The 22,149-nt window shown below is 48.4% G+C and overlaps 1 protein-coding gene across 2 annotated transcripts in view; it reads left to right on the top strand.

The window, feature by feature from the left end:
* The window catches only part of LOC129705022 (plasmanylethanolamine desaturase-like), a 135,899-nt gene that overhangs the window by 77,714 nt on the left and 36,036 nt on the right, over positions 1-22,149 (top strand). For both annotated transcript variants that reach the window (XM_055648395.1, XM_055648396.1), the window contains exon 4: positions 11,074-11,218. In XM_055648395.1, the coding sequence (XP_055504370.1) occupies positions 11,074-11,218 (145 nt within the window). The remainder of the gene's footprint in view (positions 1-11,073; positions 11,219-22,149) is intronic.

Here is a 22,149-nt window from a genome sequence, read left to right as displayed (position 1 = left end):
AGCAATGAGGCCCGGGGGGGGGGGGGGGGGGGGGGGGGGGGGGGGGTATGAGAGGCAAATAGCTGAGAAAGGAATGTTTCTTTGAGCAAGTGGCAGCTGAGGCAGCGGGCGGACTCCTGGCTTCTCCACCCCCTCCAGAGGGGATTCTGCTTCCACGGAGGGTGCGATCAAGTTTCCCTCCCGGCCCGTCAGGGCGAAGGTTTACCGCGCAGCTGAGGCGACTAATTAATTTTCCAAGGAGAGACAGAGAGAGAGAGAGAGAGAAGAGAAATGTTTACATAAGCGAAGGCTGGGTTTGGATTCCCCAAAGCTAGAGACCTTTTGGTGCGGAGAAGGGGAGGGGGAATGGAGAAGAGAAATGAAGCAAAGTTCACCGGGGGACTAATCTTCACTCCTCACTCCTGTCGGAGAGTCCCCAGCGCACGGCCTCACATGCAGGAGGTGGTGGTGTACATTACAGGCCTTGACTGCAGCTGAAACCAACACCAGCTCAATGAGCAGAAATTCAATCTAATATCGCTGGGCCCAGTGCATGGGGTGGGGAAGGGGGACCTTTGACCCCCTTAATTACCAAATAAGTTTTTAACTAACCCGGTAACACCTTTTTTCTGTAGGTAACAGAGTGATACAGCGTGGAAACAGGCCCTTCGGCCCAACTTGCCCACGCCGACCAACATGTCCCAGCTACACTAGTCCCACCTGCCTGCCTGCGCTTGGTCCATATCCCTCCAAGACCTGTCCTATCCATGTACCTGTCGAACTGTTCATTAAACGTTGGGATAGTCCCAGCCTCAACCTCCACCTCCTCTGGCAGCTCGTTCCACAAGCCCACCGCCCTTTGAATTATACAAAACTATTTGCAACATGAAACATGTTGTTCAAGAAGGAACTGCAGATTCCTTTTAGCCTTCCATCACAGCTATGTGATGGATGTTTATGTAAAAATGTAATTATGTTGTGTCTGGGGTCTATTTGTGTGTATTGTATGGCTGCAGAAACGGCATTTCGTTTGGACCTCTAGGGGTCCAAATGACAATTAAATTGACTCTGACTCTCTGACTCAGATGCTGGAAAATCGAAGGTACACAAAATTGCTGGAGAACCTCAGCGGGTGCAGCAGCATCTATGGTTCAAGAAGGAACTGCAGATGCTGGAAATTTCAAGAAGGGTCTGAAGAAGGGTTTCGGCCCGGAACGCTGCCTATTTCCCTTCGAGCCTAGATGCTGCTGCACCCGCATGGCTGATCTCCAGCAATTTTCCCGTACTTGCAACATGAAATATCCTTGTAGTTTTAGACAAGGTCCACATTAACTCGACCAGCGACCAACCCAATGCACTGGCACCGCCTCTGTGGCACAGATTTGCAGAGAATCCCCAAAGCCTATGTGACGAAATTGATCCTTGGGATGGCGGGACTGTCAAATGAGGAAAGATTGAAACGACTAGGCTTGTATTCACTTGAGTTTAGAAGGATTTTGAGGCCAGGGTAGTTGAGGCCAGTTCATTGGCTATATTTAAGAGGGAGTTAGATGTGGCCCTTGTGGCTAAGGGGATCAGGGGGTGTGGAGAGAAGGCAGATACGGGATACTGAGTTGGATGATCAGCCATGATCATATTGAATGGCGGTGCAGGCTCGAAGGGCCGAATGGCCTACTGCTGCACCTAATTTCTATGTTTCTATGTTTCTATGAGGGGGAGAAATCTTATAGGAACATATAAAATTATTATCAAAAGGACTGGACAAGCTAGATGCAGGAAAAATGTTCCCAATGTTGGGCGAGTCCAGAACCAGGGGCCACACACAGTCTTTAGAATAAAGGGGAGGTCATTTAAGACTGAGGTGAGAAAAAACTTTTTCACCCAGAGAGTTGTGAATTTATGGAATTCCCTGCCACAGAGCTAGTGGAATAGGCGACGTTTCGGGTCGAGACCCTTCTCGAAGGATTAGGCGACGTTTCGGGTCGAGACCCTTCCGGGTCTCGACCCGAAACGTCACCTATTCCTTCGTTCCATAGATGCTTAATATCTTAGAATAAAGGGGAGGTCATTTAAGACTGAGGTGAGAAAAAGCCTTGGGCAGTGGGCAGTGGAGGCCAAGTCACTGGATGGAATTAAGAGAGAGTTAGATAGAGCTCTAGGGGCTGGTGGAGTCAGGGGATATGGGGAGAAGGCAGGCACGGGTTACTGATAGGGGACGATCAGCCATGATCACAATGAATGGCGAATGGTGCTGGCTCGAAGGGCCGAATGGCCTCCTCCTGCACCTATTGTCCATTGTCTATTGTCGATCCCACTCTGCCATCCAGTCCCCACACACTCGGGAACAATTTTCAGAGGCTTAATTAACCTACAAACCCGCATGTGTTTGGGATGGGTGGGAGGAAATCAGAAGCGCCCGGGGGAAACCTGGGGGAACGTGCAAACTCCCCACAGAGAGCGCCCAAGGTCAGGATCGAACCCGGGTCTCTGGCGCTGTGAGGCAGGGGGGAGATTCTACTGCGGGCTTCCTTCCCGATATCTTCCAGACGCTCGGATTGTTGCTGGCAAATGATTTGATAAATTGCCGTGTTCTGGAGAGGGTTGGTACCTGACACATATTCACATGTTGGATCTGACTGGTGCAAGCTAATTGCTGATCTGCAGGAGAATTAAATCAATTAGTGCTTTGGAGAGCAGTTATTTGCAGCTCTGGGTACCTGGTAGCTGAACATTACAAAAGCTTGAAGGTAAAGGGCATTAGTTACGGAACGAGGTCTTTCTTTATATGTGACGTTTCAAAGCATAGAGCCTTGTGTGGGAGAAGGAGTTTGTATTCCAGGTACCGGTGAGATTCTATGACACAGCGGTAGAGTTAAGGGGCCTGTCCCACTTGGGAGACCTAATCCGCGAGTTCTGGCGAGTTCGCCCTCGACTCATACTCGCAGCATGGTCGACACACCTCACCGTCGCGGAGCTGGCCGAGCCCAGAGCGGGTGGAGCGCTGCTGCTGCTGCTGCTGCTGCTGCTGCTGCTGCCGCTGCTGCTGCTGATGCGGAGGCTGCTACTGCGGGTCTGCGGACGGCGGCACCGGGAGCCCGCGGGTCCCTGGAGGGAGACCGCTTGTCAGGGCTCTCGCAACGGCGACTTCTCCCGCCCGAGTTGCGGGGTCGAAGAGCTCCTGGAGCGGGGCCTAACACCATTGCCCCGCGCGGCTTGGAATGGCCGCGGGACACTGCGAACGCACGCCGGGGGCTCCAACACCAAGACCCGGTGTGCGACCTTGCACCACCCGGCGTGGCTTTAATGGCCGCGGGACAATCGCCATCGCCAGCCGGGGGCTTTGACTTTGACTCTGACATCGGGGGGGGGGGAGAGTGTAGTGGAGAGATAATTTTTTTTTGGCCTTCCATCACAGCGATGTGATGGATGTTTATGTAAAATGTAAATTATGTTGTGTCTGGGGTCTATTTGTGTGTAATGTATGGCTGCAGAAACGGCATTTCATTTGGACCTCCAGGGGTCCAAATGACAATTAAATTGACTCTTGATTGATACTATTGATACAAGTTTGTAGGAGGTCTTCGTAACTCTCCTTCATGCTCGAGAGTGGTCCCCGCGTACTCGAGGCCTCAGCTAGGTCGTGGCATGTTTTTTTCAACATGTTGAAAAATGCCCACGAGTAAAAAATGGTCGCCATGGAAAAAAATCGATACTTGTTTTACTCGTAGGTTTAGTCGTAGTAGGTCGGCAAGTTAGTCATAGGTAATCGAGGGTAGTCGAAGGTAGTCGTAGATAGTCTTCATCATAGTCGAAGGGAGGTCGAAGGAGGTCGTCTTCACTCACCACTATTCAGTGTCCAATTTTCCCGAAGTTAGTTGTAGCTAGTTGTAGCTGGTCTTCAACATAGTTGAAGGAGGTCTTCAACATGCCATTTTTTCAACTCTCCTAAACTCTTCTAAACTCGCCAATTAGGTCGCCCAAGTGGGACAGCCCCTTTAGAGACTAGAAAATAGGTGCAGGAGTAGGCCATTCGGCCCTTCGTGCCAGCACCGCCATTCAAATGTGCGTCTGTGGAATTCTCTGCCTCAGAGGGCGGCGGAGGCCGGTTCTCTGGATAGTTTCAAGACAGAGCTAGATAGGGCTCTTAAAGATAGAGGAGTCAGGGGATATTAGTCAAATGCAGGGAGGTGGGACTAGTGTCGATGGGACATGTTGGCCGGTGTGGGCAAGTTGAGCTGAAGTGCCTGTTTCCATGCTGTATCACTCTATGACTCTATAATCTATTTATCGCACTGAGAAAATAGACTGCAGCTGAGAATTATTTTCCTAATGTTATTTCATGAACACATTATGGGCGTTATGAGTGTTATGATAGCAATGATAGCATTATGAAAGCTAGATGCAGGAAGATTGTTCCCGATGTTCGGGAAGTCCAGGACAAGGGGTCACAGCTTAAGGATAAGGGGGAAATCCTTTAAAACCGGGATGAGGAGAACTTTTTTTCACACAGAGAGTGGTGAATCTCTGGAACTCTCTGCCACAGAGGGTAGTTGAGGCCAGTTCATTGGCTATATTTAAGAAGGAGTTAGATGTGGCCCTTGTGGACAAGGGGATCAGAGGGTATGGAGAGAAGGCAGGTACGGGATACTGAGTTGGATGATCAGCCATGATCATATTGAATGGCGGTGCAGGCTCGAAGGGCCGAATGGCCTACTCCTGCACCTAATTTCTATGTTTTCTATGTTTCAATCTTCAACAGTAAATCCATGATGAAAATAGCCTAGAGGTCTGAAGAAGGGTCCCAACCCGAAACGTCACCTGTCCATGTCCTTCGGATGTCGTCTTACCCGCTGAGTTACTCCAGCACTTTGTGCCTTTTTTTTGTTGTTGCAAACCAGCATCTGCAGTTCCTTGTGCCTCCAGCGAAGATTTTAAGATTGCAGATGAGTGGTAAAGATGAGATGAAAGTTTCTTGTTGTGACATCGCGTTGGCAAGATTTGGACAGTTGCGTTGAAACGTTGAATAAATACATTGCTGTTCTCATCCTGCAGCTTGCGAGGATTGGGACACATTTAAGAGCCTTATTTTCCTCTATCTGCACTAAGCCGTTCCCTTCAGAGATTTGTTGCTTTGCATGGATCCCATGGCAAGACAATTTGTAACATGATGTGCGGGGCTTGGCTCGATGTTGGGGAAGGCATCTTGCTTTTTTTTATTATTGTTTCATAACTTTCTTTCAATTATCTAAATGCTGCAGTCATTGCTGCATTGGCATTGGGATTTGAGATAGTAATTTTCAACATTTGACGCCGGGCTTGTTTACTGAGCAGATTAATGTCCTCCCGGACTGGAAGTGCCTTGGGCTTCAACACAGGGACATTTGTCTTGTGACTCCTGGCATAACGAGGTTTCTTCAGCCTGAAGAAGCTGGCTTCCCGGAAAATTCTCCCATCTTCGGCACTGAAAATAGACGCCAAGCGCTGGAAAAACTCAGCGGGTCGGGCAGTTCAGTTGAGTTTATTGTCACGTGTACCGAGGGTACAGTGAAAAGCTGTTGTTGCGTGCTAACCAGTCAGCCCAGAGAGACAATACATGATTAGCTCACTGGAATTCAGAAGATTGAGGGGGGATCTTATAGAAACTTACAAAATTCTTAAGGGGTTGGACAGGCTAGATGCAGGAAGATTGTTCCCGATGTTGGGGAAGTCCAGAACTAGGGGCCACACACAGTTTAAGGATAAGAGGGAAGTCTTTTAGGACCGAGATGAGAAAATCATTTTTTACACAGAGAGTGGTGAATCTGTGGAATTCTCTGCCACAGAAGGTAGTTGAGGCCACAGTTCATTGGCTAGATTTAAGAGGGAGTTAGATGTGGCCCTTGTAGCTAAAGGGATCAGGGGGTATGGAGAGAAGGCAGGTATGGGATACTGAGTTGGATGATCAGCCATGATCATATTGAATGGCGGTGCAGGCTCGAAGGGCCGAATGGCCTACTCCTGCACCTATTTTCTATGTTTCTATGTTTCTATTACAATCGAGCCGTCCACAGAGTACAGATACATGGTGAGGGAATAACGTTTAGTGCTAGGTAAAGCCAGCAATGTCCGATCAGAGATAGTCCGAGGGTCACCAATGAGGTAGATAGTAGCTCAGGACTGGAATTCTCTGCCTCAGAGGGCGGTGGAGGCCGGTTCTCTGGATGCTTTCAAGAGAGAGCTAGATAGGGCTCTTAAAAATAACAGAGTCAGGGGATATGGGGAGAAGGCAGGAACGGGGTACTGATTGGGGATGATCAGCCATGATCACATTGAATGGCGGTGCTGGCTCGAAGGGCCGAATGGCCTACTCCTGCTCCTATTGTCTATTGTCTATTGACTAGATGCAGATCCAAGGAATAATAACACTAGTAATGGGAGGGAGGAAACAACCAGATTGGATGACGGTTCGGATCGGGAGCCCTCTTTGAACTGAAGAAGTGACCCGACCCAAAACATCACCTGTCCCTTCCCTCCACAGAGGCTGCCCACTTGCTGCGAGTAACTCAGCAGGGCTCTGTGCCTTGAGGAGAAGGAATGTTTGACGGACACTCGCACAAATGCTGAAGAAAAAATCACGACCCAACTTGATAGAGGTAGTTCTCTCCAGAGATATGGGCCAAACGCAAAGGATGAGACAAATAGATAGTGGCAGATAGTCCATCTTCGGTTGAAACCGTGGACTGAAGGGCCTGTTCCCATGCTGTATCATTCTGTGACGCAATTGTTGGTGGCAACATTAGTTTAGTTTAGTTTAGAGATATAGTTTAGAGTAACTCAGCGGGGCAAGCGGCATCTCTGGGGAGAAGGAATGGGTGACGTTTCGGGTCGGGGGTGAAATCTGAAGAAGGGTCTCGACCCCAAAAGTCACCCGTTACTTCTCTCCAGAGATGCTGCCTGCCCCGCTGAGTTACTCCAGCATTGTGTGTACAGTCCATCTTCGGTTGAAACCAGCGCCTGCAGTTCCTTCCCACACAGAAGTCCAGGACTGCTCTTCAGAGGTGGGTGCATCTCTGGAGCAAAAGGATGGGTGACGTCTCGGGGTCGGGACCCTTCCTCAGAGGCACTGATAGCACGGTCCAAAAGGTCACGGTTCCACATGGATAAACATTGGTCCGTATTGCCACTCACTCCATTTGACATTCTACTTTTCGCTTCTGCCTTTCAACATATTTAGCTAGACTTGCCCCTCCATCATCAATGTGTTTCTGCTTTTAGTTTTGCCCTTTGTGCCGTGATGGATCACATTTTGTGTTCCGTATTATCTTAAGGGGCCAGCTGAGAACTTCCTTGGAGAACGCCACCTCTTTATCATAGTGACATTTAAAAAGTAAATACATGCATTAAAATAGAATTGTTGCAGGAGTTGCGTGCTCTATTTTGGAGCTGCAAGGTGAGAGAGAAGGTCGCTTGGATTAAAAAAAAACATGAGGACACGCTGGAGGCAGGGAACACATTCCCGATGTTGGGGGGTGGAGTCCAGAACCAGGGCCCACACAGTTTAAGAATAAGGGCTAGGCCATTTAGAACGGAGATGAGGAAACACGTTTTCACACAGAGAGTTGTGAGTCTGTGGAATTCTCTGCGGAGGCCGGTTCTCTGGAGGCTTTCAAGAGAGAGTTAGATAGAGCTCGTAAAGATAGCAGAGTCAAGGGATACGGGGAGAAGGCAGGAACTGGGTACTGATTGGGGATGATCAGCCATGATGGGGTTGGGAGATTGCAACCTTCCCTGTTTCGACGAATGCAATCAACCTGGCGTGCACAATCAAATAAGATCAAATAGAACAAGTTGTCCGACAACTTTAGGCTGTGCACGCCGCACGCAAGATGAAGATGTCAGCCATGATCATAGAAACATAGACACAAAGAAAATAGGTGCAGGAGTAGAGGCCATTCGGCCCTTCGAGCCTGCACCGCCATTCAATATGATCATGGCTGATCATCCAACTCAGTATCCTGTACCTGCCTTCTCTCCATATCCCCTGATCCCTTTAGCCACAAGGGCCACATCTAACTCCCTCTTAAATATAGCCTATGAACTGTGGCCTCAACTACCCTCTGTGGCAGAGAGTTCCACAGATTCACCACTCTCTGTGTGAAAAATGTTTTTCTCATCTCGGTCCTAAAAGATTACCCCCTTATCCTTAAACTGTGACCCCTTGATTACATTGAATGGCGGTGCTGGCTCGAAGGGCCGAATGGCCTCCTCCTGCACCTATTGTCTATTGTCTATTGTCTATTGTCTACTTTCCCATCCAGTTTACTTGCCCTCATTTCTCCTTCAGTTTAGATGTTTTAGTTTAGCTAAACAGCCTGGAAACAAACAGGCCCTTCGGCCCACTGAGTCCCCACCGATCTGCTATCCCCGCACTCACACACTACCCCTACACACGCTGGGGACAATATTGACATTGATGCCAAGCCAATTAACCGAAGATCTCGGAGAAAACCCGCGCAGGTCACGGGAAGAACGTACCAACTCCGTACAGACAGCACCCGTAGTCGGGATCGAACCGGGGTCTCTGGCGCTGCAAGCGTTGTAAAGATCCTGTCCCACGAGCATGCGACTTAATGCGGCAAGCGCGACCTAAAGCCCGCAGCCGCCTCGACGCCGTGCACACGGAGGTCGAGAGAGTGACGTGAAGTTCGAGCGAAGTCTGACGGGCGTACGGCGTCGAGGCGGCTGCGGACCGGCAGGCCGTTGCCGCGCGGAATTTTTGAACACGGTCAGTTTTTTGGAGCCCCGCGCGATGTCGGGACCAGCTCCGCACAATTCCATACGGCTCCGGCGATCGAAGTGGGACCGGCCCCGCGAGGCCGTACGGCTCAAGCGACCACGTTAGGTCGCGCTTGCCGCTTGGAGTCGCATGCTCGTGCGGGACCGGCCCTTTAAGTCAAGTCAAGTCAAGTCAAGTTTATTTGTCACATACACATACAAGATGTGCAGTGAAATGAAAGTGGCAATGCTCGCGGACTTTTGTGCAAAAGACAAACAACAAAACAACCAAACAAATTATAAACACAATCATAACACACATATTCTTTTACATAATAAATAATGGAAGGAAAAACGTTCTGTAGAGTTAGTCCCTGGTGAGATAGGAGTTTACAGTCCGAATTGCCTCTGGGAAGAAACTCCTTCTCAACCTCTCCGTTCTCACCGCATGGCAACGGAGGCGTTTGCCTGACCGTAGCGGCTGGAACAGTCCGTTGCAGGGGTGGAAGGGGTCTCCCATGATTTTAGTTGCTTTAGGCAGCAACTCTACCGCTGCGCCACCGTGCTGCCCTTGATTGGCCCACTGTAAATTGTCCCCTAGTGTGTAGGGAGTGGACTCGAAAGTGGGATAGCACAGGACCAGTGTGAACGGGCGGTCGCCGGGCAGCGCGGACTCGGCGGGCCGAAGGGCCTGTTTCCGAGTGGTATCCCAAAGCGAAACTGAACCCGTAGCGCAGTCCTGTGATGTTTAACTGGGTGATGGTTTTTGTTGCATCAGGAAAATGAAATGCAGGCATTTAATTCATGTCAATAATTCAGACTTGGAAGCGCTGGCCAAATTTAATTCATCACCTCCTCCCCCTCATCCTCATCACGAACAAAAGTACAACCTGGTTCTGCTGCCAGTGAAGTATTTAAGCGCTTTAATGATAAGTGTTGCCAGACTCATCACTAATTCATGAGCGGGAATAAGTAAGTGCTCCAGCTAATTCTACTTGAAATAGAAACTGTCAACAGAAGGTCTTCAGATAGATCACTTGGTAAAATTAAACTTATTCAAAACCAAATGCTTACGAAGGAACTGCAGATGCTGGAATATCGAAGGTAGACAAAAGTGCTGGAGAAACTCAGCGGGTGCAGCAGCATCTATGGAGCGAAGGAAATAGGCAAACGTTTCGGCCCGAAACCCTGAAGGAAATAGGTAACGTTTCGGGCCGAAACCCGGAAGGGTTTCGTCCCGAAACGTTGCCTATTTCCTTCACTCCATAGATGCTGCTGCACCCGCTGAGTTTCTCCAGCATTTTTGTCTACCTTCGTAATTCCAGCATCTGCAGTCCCTTCTTAAACACTTCTATGCTGTTGGCTAACTAATCCTCTCAGAACTTATTACAGACCAGGTGCAGTGGACAACAGCCCCACCAAAGATTATTCACCATTGCTGAATGGTGGCCGATTAGGAAAAGGGGAGATGCAACGAGACCTGGGTGCCATGGTACACCAGTCGTTGAAAGTAGCCATGCAGGTGCAGCAGGCAGTGAAGAAAGCGAATGGCATGTTAGCATTCATAGCAAAAGGATTCGAGTATAAGAGCAGGGAGGTTCTACTGCAGTTGTACAGGGTCTTGGTGAGACCACACCTGGAGTATTGCGTACAGTTTTGGTCTCCTAATCTGAGGAAAGCCATTCTTGCCATAGAGGGAGTACAGAGAAGGTTCACCAGACTGATTCCTGGGATGGCGGGACTTTCATATGAAGAAAGACTGGATAGACTAGGCTTGTACTCGCTAGAATTTAGAAGATTGAGGGGGGGATCTTATAGAAACTTACAACATTCTTAAGGGGTTGGACAGGCTAGATGCAGGAAGATTGTTCCCGATGTTGGGGAAGTCCAGAACAAGGGGTAACAGTTTAAGGATAAGGGGGAAATCTTTTAGGACCAAGATGAGAAAAATACTTTTCACACAGAGAGTGGTGAATCTGTGGAATTCTCTGCCACAGAAGGTAGTTGAGGCCACAGTTCATTGGCTATATTTAAGAGGGTTAGATGTGGCCCTTGTGGCTAAAGGGATCAGGGGGTATGGAGAGAAGGCAGGAACGGGGTACTGATTGGGGATGATCATATTGAATGGCGGTGCAGGCTCGAAGGGCCGAATGGCCTACTCCTGCACCTAGTTTCTATGTTTCTATTGTAACTTTGCAATTCTTTTTTGTAATGTTTTTGCATGTTTGGGACAATCCAACCTTGACCTATTTTGCGTTTAATCTTCTGTGAGATGCAACTTCAGTATAAAGTGTGCAGTGAAGGTTAAGCTGTTGTGTTGCCTTTTATTTTGTGTGCTAGGCATTTATCAGGCCCTTCCGGGAACATCACATCGATCCGACTGCAATAACCAGACACGACTTCATTGAGACAAACGGGGATAACTGCATGTTTGCTGTGTGCCCGCTTGCACACATGGCCTGCAGGTTCATTGCCGACAGCCCAGGTGAGAATACGTCAGTCCCCTTCTCGTCCGACATGTCGACTCCGTAAAGATGTCTTCCGTTTCATTTTAACGGAAACAGGGGATTATGGGGGGAAAACGGCTTGGCCCAACACCTCTCCGCTCGGTCCGCATTAACCAACCTGATCTCCCGGTGGCTCAGCACTTCAACTCCCCCTCCCATTCCGAATCCGACCTCTCTGTCCTGGGCCTCCTCCATGGCCAGAGTGAGCAACAGCGGAAGCTGGAGGAGCAGCGCCTCATATTCCGCTTGGGCAGCCTGCACCCTAGCGGCATAAACATTGAATTCTCCAATTTCTGGTAACCATATAACATATAACCATATAACAATTACAGCACGGAAACAGGCCATCTCGACCCTTCTAGTCCGTGCCGAACACATAATCTCCCCTAGTCCCATATACCTGCGCTCAGACCATAACCCTCCATTCCCTTCCCATCCATATAACTATCCAATTTATTTTTAAATGATAAAAACAAACCTGCCTCCACCACCTTCACTGGAAGCTCATTCCACACAGCTACCACTCTCTGAGTAAAGAAGTTCCCCCTCATGTTACCCCTAAACTTCAGTCCCTTAATTCTCATGTCATGTCCCCTTGTTTGAATCTTCCCTACTCTCAGTGGGAAAAGCTTTTGGTGCCCTTGGTGTCTCCTCCCCTTCTCAGCTGTCCTCCTCTTCCTTTCTCCTTTCTCTTTCTCGCCCCCCCCTCCCCCACCCTGCATCAGTCTGAAGAAGGGTTTCGTCCCGAAACGTTGCCTATTTCCTTCGCTCCACAGATGCTGCCGCACCCGCTGAGTTTCTCCGACATTTTTGTCTACCTTCGATTTTCCAGCATCTGCTGTTCCTTCTTAAACATTATGGGGTGAAAAACAAGAACGGGGTACTGATTTTGGATGACTCTCTAGAATTTAGGAGATTGAGAGGGGATCTTATAGAAACTTACAAAATTCTTAAGGGGTTGGACAGGCTAGATGCAGGAAGATTGTTCCCGATGTTGGGGAAGTCCAGGACAAGGGGTCACAGCTTAAGGATAAGGGGGAAATCCTTTAAAACCGAGATGAGAAGAACTTTTTTCACACAGAGAGTGGCGAATCTCTGGAAATCTCTGCCGCAGAGGGTAGTTGAGGCCAGTTCATTGGCTATATTTAAGAGGGAGTTAGATGTGGCCCTTGTGGCTAAGGGGATCAGGGGGTATGGAGAGAAGGCAGGTACAGGATACTGAGTTGGATGATCAGCCATGATCATATTGAATGGCGGTGCAGGCTCGAAGGGCCGAATGGCCTACTCCTGCACCTAATTTCTATGTTTCTATGTTTCTATGATCAGCCATGATCATATCGAAGGACGAATGGTCGACTCCATGGATCATCGTGGCCGCGGTGGGCTGAAAGGGGGCCTGTTTCCGCGCTGCACGCGTGGGAATTGGCCGGCCCGGAGATAATAAAGGCACAGCGGAGGGGTTTCGGTGGCTGGTGAACGGGATAATGGTGTGGAGAGGGAGAGGGGAGACAGATGGTCTGGTCACGGCAGCGACACCTGATTCGAAACTCAGGGTCAAATGTGACACAAAGGTTGTGAGCAATCTGCTGCTGCTTGAGACCGTTGCCAGAGAGAGGGATTAGGACGGGGGGGGCTAGGGAGCGGAGTGTGCGGCAGATTGCAAAGGCAAAGCCTTGGATCGATCCAGTATGTGGTTGGCGCAAATTTCTCCTCCTCAGGTAGTGAATGTCAGAGAGACATCCAGTGCTGCAACATCTGGTAGTTTAGAAACATAGAAAATAGGAGCAGGAGGAGGCCATTCGGCCCTTCGAGCCAGCACCGCCATTCAATGTGATCATGGCTGATCGTCCCCTATCAATAACCCATGCCTGCCTTCTCCACATATCCCTTGACTCCACTAGCCCCTAGAGCTCTATCTAACTCTCTCTTAAATCCATCCAGTGACTTGGCCTCCACTGCCCTCTGTGGCAGGGAATTCCACAAATTCACAACTCTCTGGGTGAAAAAGTTTTTTTCTCACCTCAGTCTTAAATGACCTCCCCTTTATTCTAAGACTGTGTGGCCCCTGGTTCTAAGATATTAAGCATCTATGGAGCGAAGGAATAGGTGACGTTTCGGGTCGAGACCCGGAAGGGTCTCGACCCGAAACGTCGCCTATTCCTTCGAGGAGAAGGGTCTCGGCCCGAAACGTCGTCTATTCCACTACCCTCTGTGGCAGGGAATTCCATAAATGGGAATCCCTGGGAATTCCATACTGTGGCCCCTGGTTCTGGACTCGCCCAACATTGGGAACATTTTTCCTGCACTTAGCTTGTCCAGTTCTTTTATAATTTTATATGTTTCTCAAAATAGTGAGAGTACAGAGGAGATTTACTAGAATGTTGCCGGGGTTTCAGCAACTAAGTTACAGAGAAAGGTTGAACAAGTTAGGTCTTTATTCTTTGGAGCGCAGAGGTTTAAGGGGGGACTTGATAGAGGTCTTTAAAATGATGAGAGGGATAGACAGAGTTGACGTGGATAAGCTTTTCCCACTGAGTGTAGGGAAGATTCATACAAGAGGACATGACTTCAGAATTAAGGGACAGAAGTTTAGGGGTAACATGAGGGGGGACTTCTTTACTCAGAGAGTGGTAGCGGTGTGGAATGAGCTTCCAGTGGAAGTGGAGGAGGCAGGTTCAATTTTATCATTCTGTGGAATTCTCTGCCACAGAAGGTAGTTGAGGCCAGTTCATTGGCTATATTTAAGAGGGAGTTAGATGTGGCCCTTGTGGCTAAGGGGATCAGGGGGTATGGAGAGAAGGCAGGGATAGGATACTGAGTTGGATGATCAGCCATGATCATATTGAATGACGGTGCAGGCTCGAAGGGCCGAATGGCCTACTCCTGCACCTATTTTCTATGTTTCTATGTTTCTATCATTTAAAAATAAATTGGATAGGTATATGGACGGGAAAGGAATGGAGGGTTATGGTCTGAGTGCAGGTAGATGGGACTAGGTGAGAGTAAGTGTTCGGCACGGACTAGAAGGGCCGAGATGGCCTGTTTCCATGCTGTAATTGTTATATGGTTATATGGGAAGAAGCTGGTCCTGAGTCTGGTGGTGCGTGCTTTCAAGTCAAGTCAAGTCAAGTCAAGTCAAGTTTATTTGTCACATACACATACGAGATGTGCAGAGAAATGAAAGTGGCAATGCTCGCGGACTTTTGTGCAAAAGACAAACAACAAAACAACCAAACAAATTATAAACACAATCATAACACACATATTCTTTTGCATAATAAATAATAGAAGGAAAAACGTTCTGTAGAGTTAGTCCCTGGTGAGAAAGGCGTTTACAGTCCGAATTGCCTCTGGGAAGAAACTCCTTCTCAACCTCTCCGTTCTCACCGCATGGCAACGGAGGCGTTTGCCTGACCGTAGCGGCTGGAACAGTCCGTTGCAGGGGTGGAAGAGGTCTCTCATGATTTTGTTTGCTCTGGAGTTGCACCTCCTGTTGTATAGTTCCTGCAGGGGGGTGAGTGAAGTTCCCATAGTGCGTTCGGCCGTTTTCTGTCTCTTCTGCCGGACGGGAGTGGGGAGAAGAAGGAATGATCGGGGCGGGAGAAAGTCTTTGATTATATCGACTGCATTTCCGAGGCAGCGTGAAGTGTAGATGGAGTCAGTGGTGGGGAGTCTGGGCCACATCCACAACTCTCTGCGATCTCTTATTGTTTTGGGCAGAGCTGTCCCCAAACCAAGCTGTGATGTTACCCGGCACTATGCTCTCTGTCCCTCCCCCACCCTAGTCATCCTGCTAGCTTCACTCTTCATACCCCTTCGTTATCACCTCCTCCACAGCCAACAATGGATCATTGTGGGCTCATAGAAACATAGAAACATAGAAATTAGGTGCAGGAGTAGGCCATTCGGTCCTTCGAGCCTGCACCGCCATTCAATATGATCATGGCTGATCATCCAACTCAGTATCCCGTACCTGCCTTCTCTCCATACCCCCTGATCCCCTTAGCCACAAGGGCCACATCTAACTCCCTCTTAAATATAGCCAATGAACTGTGGCCTCAACTACCCTCTGCGGCAGAGAGTTCCAGAGATTCACCACTCTCTGTGTGAAAAAAGTTCTCCTCCTCTCGGTTTTAAAGGATTTCCCCCTTATCCTTAAGCTGTGACCCCTTGTCCTGGACTTCCCCAACATCGGGAACAATCTTCCTGCATCTAGCCTGTCCAACCCCTTAAGAATTTTGTAAGTTTGTATAAGAAATTGGCCATGGGTGCCAGCTATGATACATTCTGTACCTTTCCACAGAAAGATTCCCTAGATTCCCTCTCCCCTGACTCTCAGTCTGAAGAAGGGTCTCGACCCGAAACGTCACCTATTCCTATCCTATGGAGATGCTGCCTGCCTGACCCGCTGAGTTACTCCAGCACTCTGTGTCTATCTTTGGTGTAAACCAGCATCTGCTGTTCCTTCCTACGCAGTGTGCTTCCTAAGATGCTTCTGTGGAAGTTTGCAAGTTCACATAAACCTTGTGCTTTGGTTAAAGTTACCAGATCCCAGGAATCAGTAGGTTAACATGTGATGAAAGCACGCGTTTGACAGCACTGGGCCTGTAGTGGCTGGACCTCATTGAAACTTATATCGTGTAAGACTTGGATAGTGTGGATGTGGAGAGGATGTTTCCACTAGTGGGAGAGTCTAGGACCACAGGTCATAGCCTGAGAATTAAAGACCGTTCTTTTAGGAAAGAGATGAGGAGGAATTTCTTTAGCCAGAGGGCGGAGAATCTGTGGGATTCTTTGGAGGCCACAAGTCAGTGGATATATTTTAAGGCAGAGATGGATAGATTCTTGATTAGTACGGGTGTCAGGGGTTATGGGGAGAAGGCAGGAGAATGGGGTTAGGAGGGAGAGATAGATCAGCCATGATCGAATGGCACCCGAAACGTTGCCTATTTCCTTCGCTCCATAGATGCTGCTGCACCCGCTGAGTTTCTCCAGCTTTTTTTGTGTACCTTCGATTTTCCAGTTTCCTTCTTAAACACGGCAGAATAGACTTGATGGGCCGAATGGCCTAATTCTGCTCCTATCGCCTATGATCTTATGAGTTGATGGCAGGCATGTGGAATCGGAGGGAATGACAGGGGGCTGGGGGAAGGGGGGGAGATGACATTCCCATCAACACCAGGTCAGCTATATTTGGACACACGTCCCTCTCAAAGGTCAGAATTCCTTAGTGATATACGGTGCCAAATGCTGTTGTTGTTTGGGGACATGACCGCGATCCTAATACAGTACGTGCATTTGGCAGGACATGGGCGCCCAGAATAGTTTAACTACCAAAGGCTCTAAAGTTTCTCATGTTGTTGCCCAAAGAACTACATGGTAAGTGTAGCACCTCCCATCGACTCCATCTACACCTCACGCTGCCTCGGCAAGGCCAGCAGCATCATCAAGGACCAGTCTCACCCCGGCCACTCCCTCTTCTCCCCCTCTCCCATCGGGCAAGAGGTACAGAAGTGTGAAAACGAACGCACACCTCCAGATTCAGGGGCAGTTTCTTCCCAGCTGTTATCAGGCAACTGAACCATCCTACCACACACAACCAGAGAGCAGTGCTGAACTACTATCTACCTCATTGGTGACCCTTGGACTATCCTTGATCGGCCGTTACTGACTTTACCTTGCACTAAACATTATTCCCTGATCATGTATCTGTACACTGTGGACGGCTCGATTGTAATCATGTATTGTCTTTCCGCTGACTGGTTAGCACGCAACAAAAGCTGTTCACTGTACCTCGGTACACGTGACAATAAACTAAACTGAAACTGATCTGAACTGAACTGAACCTTCTTCTATAATTGTGCCTGCGCATGGATTTTTGGATCAGAGCGTGCTTGGGGCGTGTGCTCTGGAGAAACATTGACGTGTCACTAACAGACAGGGATAAACACACAATGCTGGAGTAACTCAGCGGGACAGGCAGCATCTCTGGAGAGAAGGAATGGCTGACTTTTTGGGTCGAGACCCTTCTTCAGACTGGGAGTCAGGAGTGAGGGAGATACAGAGATAAGGAAGGGTAAGGTGTGAAAACTAGACAAAGGGGATGCAGATCAAGGAAAGTGTAGAAAAGATTATTGTTGGGAGAAGGAAACAACAAAGCAAACAGAGATAAAATGCAAGCAAGGACAAGTCAGATTGGTCGGAGAACTGGGAAGGGGGAGTGGATGGAGACATAGAAAAGGTGCAGGAGGAGGCCATTCAGCCCTTCAAGCCAGCACCGCCATTCAATGTGATCATGGCTGATCGTCCCCTATCAATAACCTGCCTTCCCCCCATATCCCTTGACTCCACTAGCCCCTAGAGCTCTATCTAACTCTCTCTTAAATCCATCCAGTGACTTGGCCTCCACTGCCCTCTGTGGCAGGGAATTCCACAAATTCACAACTCTCTGGGTGAAAAAGTTTTTTCTCACCTCAGTCTTAAATGACCTCCCCTTTATTCTAAGACTGTGTGGCCCCTGGTTCTGGACTCGCCCAACATTGGGAACATTTTTCCCTGCATCTAGCTTGTCCAGTCCTTTTATAATTTTATATGTTTCTATAAGATCTTCCCCCTCATCCTTCTAGTGAGAGTGAGAGGGAAAGCAAGGGCTACTTGAAGTTGGAGGAGTCAATGTTCGTACCGCTGGGGTGTAAGCTGCCCAAGTGAAATATGAGGTGCTGTTCCTTCAATTTGCGCTGGGTCTCACTCTGACAATGGTAAATTACATGGTAAATGGTAGGGAATTGAAGAATGCAGTTGAACAGAGGGATCTGGGTATAACCGTGCATAGTTCCTTGAAGATGGAATCTCATATAGATAGGGTGGTAAAGAAAGCTTTTGGTATGCTAGCCTTTATAAATCAGAGCATTGAGTATAGAAGCTGGGATGTAATGTTAAAATTGTACAAGGCATTGGTGAGACCAAATCTGGAGTATGGTGTACAATTTTGGTCGCCCAATTATAGGAAGGATGTCAACAAAATAGAGAGAGTACAGAGGAGATTTACTAGAATGTTGCCTGGGTTTCAACAACTAAGTTACAGAGATAGGTTGAATGTTAGGTCTTTATTCTCTGGAGCGCAGAAGGTTAAGGGGGGACCTGATAGAGGTCTTTAAAATGATGAGAGGGATAGACAGAGTTGATGTGGACAAGCTTTTCCCTTTGAGAATAGGGAAGATTCAAACAAGAGGACATGACTTCAGAATTAAGGGACAGAAGTTTAGGGGTAATATGAGGGGGAACTTCTTTACGCATAGAGTGGTGGCGGTGTGGAATGAGCTTCCAGTGGAAGTGGTGGAGGCAGGTTCATTGGTATCATTTAAAAATAAATTGGATAGGCATATGGATGAGAAGGGAATGGAGGGTTATGGTATGAGTGCAGGCAGGTGGGACTAAGGGGAAAAAAATTTGTTCGGCACGGACTTGTAGGGCCGAGATGGCCTGTTTCCGTGCTGTAATTGTTATATGGTTATATGGTTATTATATATGACAATGGAGGAGGCCCAGGACAGAAAGGTCAGTGTGGGAATGGGAGGGGGGGGGGGGGGGGGGGGGGGGGTTAAAGTGTTTAAGACAAGGTTGAGGGGGTCGATCAGAAGTGGTTTATGAAACAAAATATTTTTTTGCTGTTACTAAAATCTGCTTGTGGAATATTCTCTGTGCCATGGATGTTGTGGAAACTGTTGGATTTTAGTTCTGAGAGGGCAGCTTGAAGGAGATGGTACAAATTTAATGGGACCCTGAGGCACAATATTATCACACAGAAGGCGGTGGGTGCATGGAACGAGCTGCCAGAGGAGGTGGTTGAGGCACGTACTATAACAGCATTTAAAAGGACATTTGGACAGGTGCATGGGTGGTAAGGTTTGAAGGGATGTGGGCCAAACGCAGGCAGGTGGGACTAGTGTAGATAGAAACATAGAAACATAGAAATTAGGGGCAGGAGTAGGCCATTCGGCCCTTCGAGCCTGCACCGCCATTCAATATGATCATGGCTGATCATCCAACTCAGTATCCTGTACCTGCCTTCTCTCCATACCCTCTGATCCCCTTAGCCACAAGGGCCACATCTAACTCCCTCTTAAATATAGCCAATGAACTGGCCTCGACTACCCTCTGTGGCAGAGAGTTCCAGAGATTCACCACTGTCTGCGTGAAAAAAAGTTCTTCTCATCTCGGTTTTAAAGGATTTCCCCCTTATCCTTAAGCTGTGACCCCTTGTCCTGGACTTCCCCAACATCGGGAGCAATCTTCCTGCATCTAGCCTGTCCAACCCCTTAAGAATTTTGTAAGTTTCTATAAGATCCCCTCTCAATCTCCTAAATTCTAGAGAGTATAAACCGAGTCTATCCAGTCTTTCTTCATAAGACAGTCCTGACATCCCAGGAATCAGTCTGGTGAACCGTCTCTGCACTCCCTCTATGGCAAGAATGTCCTTCCTCAGATTTGGAGACCAAAAGTGTACGATGGGGCATGTTGGTCAGCATGGGCATTTTGGGCTGAAGGGCCTGTTTCCACGCTGTGTGATTCTAAGCCTCTGCGTGGAGCAAGTGTTTCTGTACACAGAGTGATGGTGGGTGCCTGGAACGCGCTGCTAGGGGAGGCGTTGGAGGCAAATACGATAGCGGTGTTTTTGCGATGATTTTAGACAGGAACGTGGATACGCAGGGAATGGAGGGACACTGATCACGTGCAGGCAGAGGAGAATAGGCCGGTCACGGTGGCGCAGCGGTAGCGCTGCAGCGCCGGAGACCCGGGTTCGATCCCGATTACGGGTGCTGTCTGTACGGAGTTTGCACGTTCTCCCCGTGACCTGCGTGGGTTTTCTCCGAGATCTTCGGTTTCCTCCCACGCTCCAAAGACGTACAGGTTTGTATGTTAATTGGCCTGGTAAATGTAAAAATTGTCCCTAGTGGGTGCAGGATAGTGTTAATGAGGTGGGATCGCTGGTCGGCATGGACCCGGTGGGCTGAAGGGCCTGTTTCCATGCTGTGTCTCTAAACTAAACTAAAATTAGTTTAACTTGCTATCGTGTTCAGCATGGACATTGTGGGCCGAATGGCCTGTGCAGTACTGTTCTCTGTGATTCTTAAACTATACCAGGGCATAAGTTACTCCAATCCCTTTCTTCATCGGCCAACTAGGTGTCAATATTGCAGAAATAGGTAATGTATTAACTAAGTTGTGTGGCACAGTGTCGCAGCGGTAGAGTTGCTGCCTTTCAACGCCAGAGTCCCTGGTTCGATCCTGACTACGGGTGCTGTCTGTACAGAGTTTGCACGTTCTCCCTGTGACCTCGTGGGTTTTCTCCAGGTGCTCCAGTTTACTCCTACTTTCGAAAGAAGTATGAGCTTGTGGGTTAATTGGCTTCTGTAAATTGTCCCTAGTGTGTAGGGCGGTGCTAGTGTACGGGGGTCGCTGGGCAGAGAGGACTTCAGAGATTGGTTCCCGAATCTAAGCTAAACCACACGGAACTAGAACAAAGATTCCTCACCCAACCTTGTTTGGCAAAGTCTAGTCTGTTTCCAGATTCCAAAACCCTGACACTGAATCAGAATCAGTTGGTCTGTCTCCCATTTAAAGGATCTCAATAGACAATAGACAATAGGTGCAGGAGTAGGCCATTCGGTCAACACTCTTTGTATTTTCATCTACGGTCTCTGATCAACCTATCATACCCCTCCCATCCTCACCTGCGTTCACCTATATCCTGACATATAACATACAACATATAACATACAACATATAACATATAACATATAACATATAACATATAACATGCTTTGTCTGCCACCTCCTCTCTTCCAGCTTTCAAGATTCAAGATTCAAGAGAGTTTATTATCATGTGTCCCTGATAGGACAATGAAATTCTTGCTTTGCTTCAGCACAACAGAACATAGTAGGCATGAATACAGAACAGATCAGTGTGTCCATATACCATTGTATAAATATATACACACATGAATAAATAAACTGATAAAGTGCAAATAAACAGATAATGGGCTATTAATGTTCAGAGTTTTGTCCGAGCCGAGTTTAATAGCCTGATGGCTGTGGGGAAGTAGCTATTCCTGAACCTGGTTGTTGCAGTCTTCAGGCTCCTGTACCTTCTACGTGAAGGTAGCAGGGAGATGAGTGTGTGGCCAGGATGGTGTGGGTCCTTGATGATACTGCCAGCCTTTTTGAGGCAGTGCCCTCCTCTCCACCCCCCCGCCACCCCCAATCTGTCTGAAGAAGGGTCCTGACCTGTGACGTCCCCGATCCTCCTTCCCCAGAGATGCTGCCTGTCCCGCTGAGTCACTCCATCCAGTGCCTTGTGTGTGTAGGTACACAAAAAAGCTGGAGAAACTCAGCGGGTGAGGCAGCATCTATGAAGCGAAGGAAATAGGCAACGTTTCGGGCCGAAACCCTTCTTCATTTCCCTCCCTCCTCCATAGATGCTGCTGCACCCACTGAGTTTCTCCAGCTTTTTTTGTGTACCTTCGATTTTCCAGCATCTGCAGTTCCTTCTTGAACACCTTGTGTGTGTGTGTGTCTGCTCTTTGTAAAGCAGCATTGGCAGTTCATCACTTTCCCAGCGTAATCAGTGCGTTGGATTCCATTTGACTTAATTTCATTCCATTCTGTTTGTGTTAATTTACAAGAATATTTGAGCAGCGAGGGGGTTCCCTGTGTCACCATCTGCCTGAAAGAAAAGGCAAAGCGAGGTATAAAAGCCGTTCACAATTCATTCCAAGCACTCGGTGGGGGAGCTGTTGTTGCCTTCATTGCAATAATACTTGCACTTCATCCAAGCGCGCTACAGGAGGGTCATCCTCACAGATTGTTTGTGCTCACAGCCATTCCAGATTGTTTGTAAAACCTTTCA

The sequence above is a fragment of the Leucoraja erinacea genome, chromosome 17, assembly GCF_028641065.1.
Source record: "Leucoraja erinacea ecotype New England chromosome 17, Leri_hhj_1, whole genome shotgun sequence".
Classification (NCBI taxonomy): domain Eukaryota; kingdom Metazoa; phylum Chordata; class Chondrichthyes; order Rajiformes; family Rajidae; genus Leucoraja; species Leucoraja erinaceus.
The sequence above is the reverse complement of the archived record's forward strand: the minus strand, read 5'-3'. Positions and strand labels throughout refer to the sequence as shown.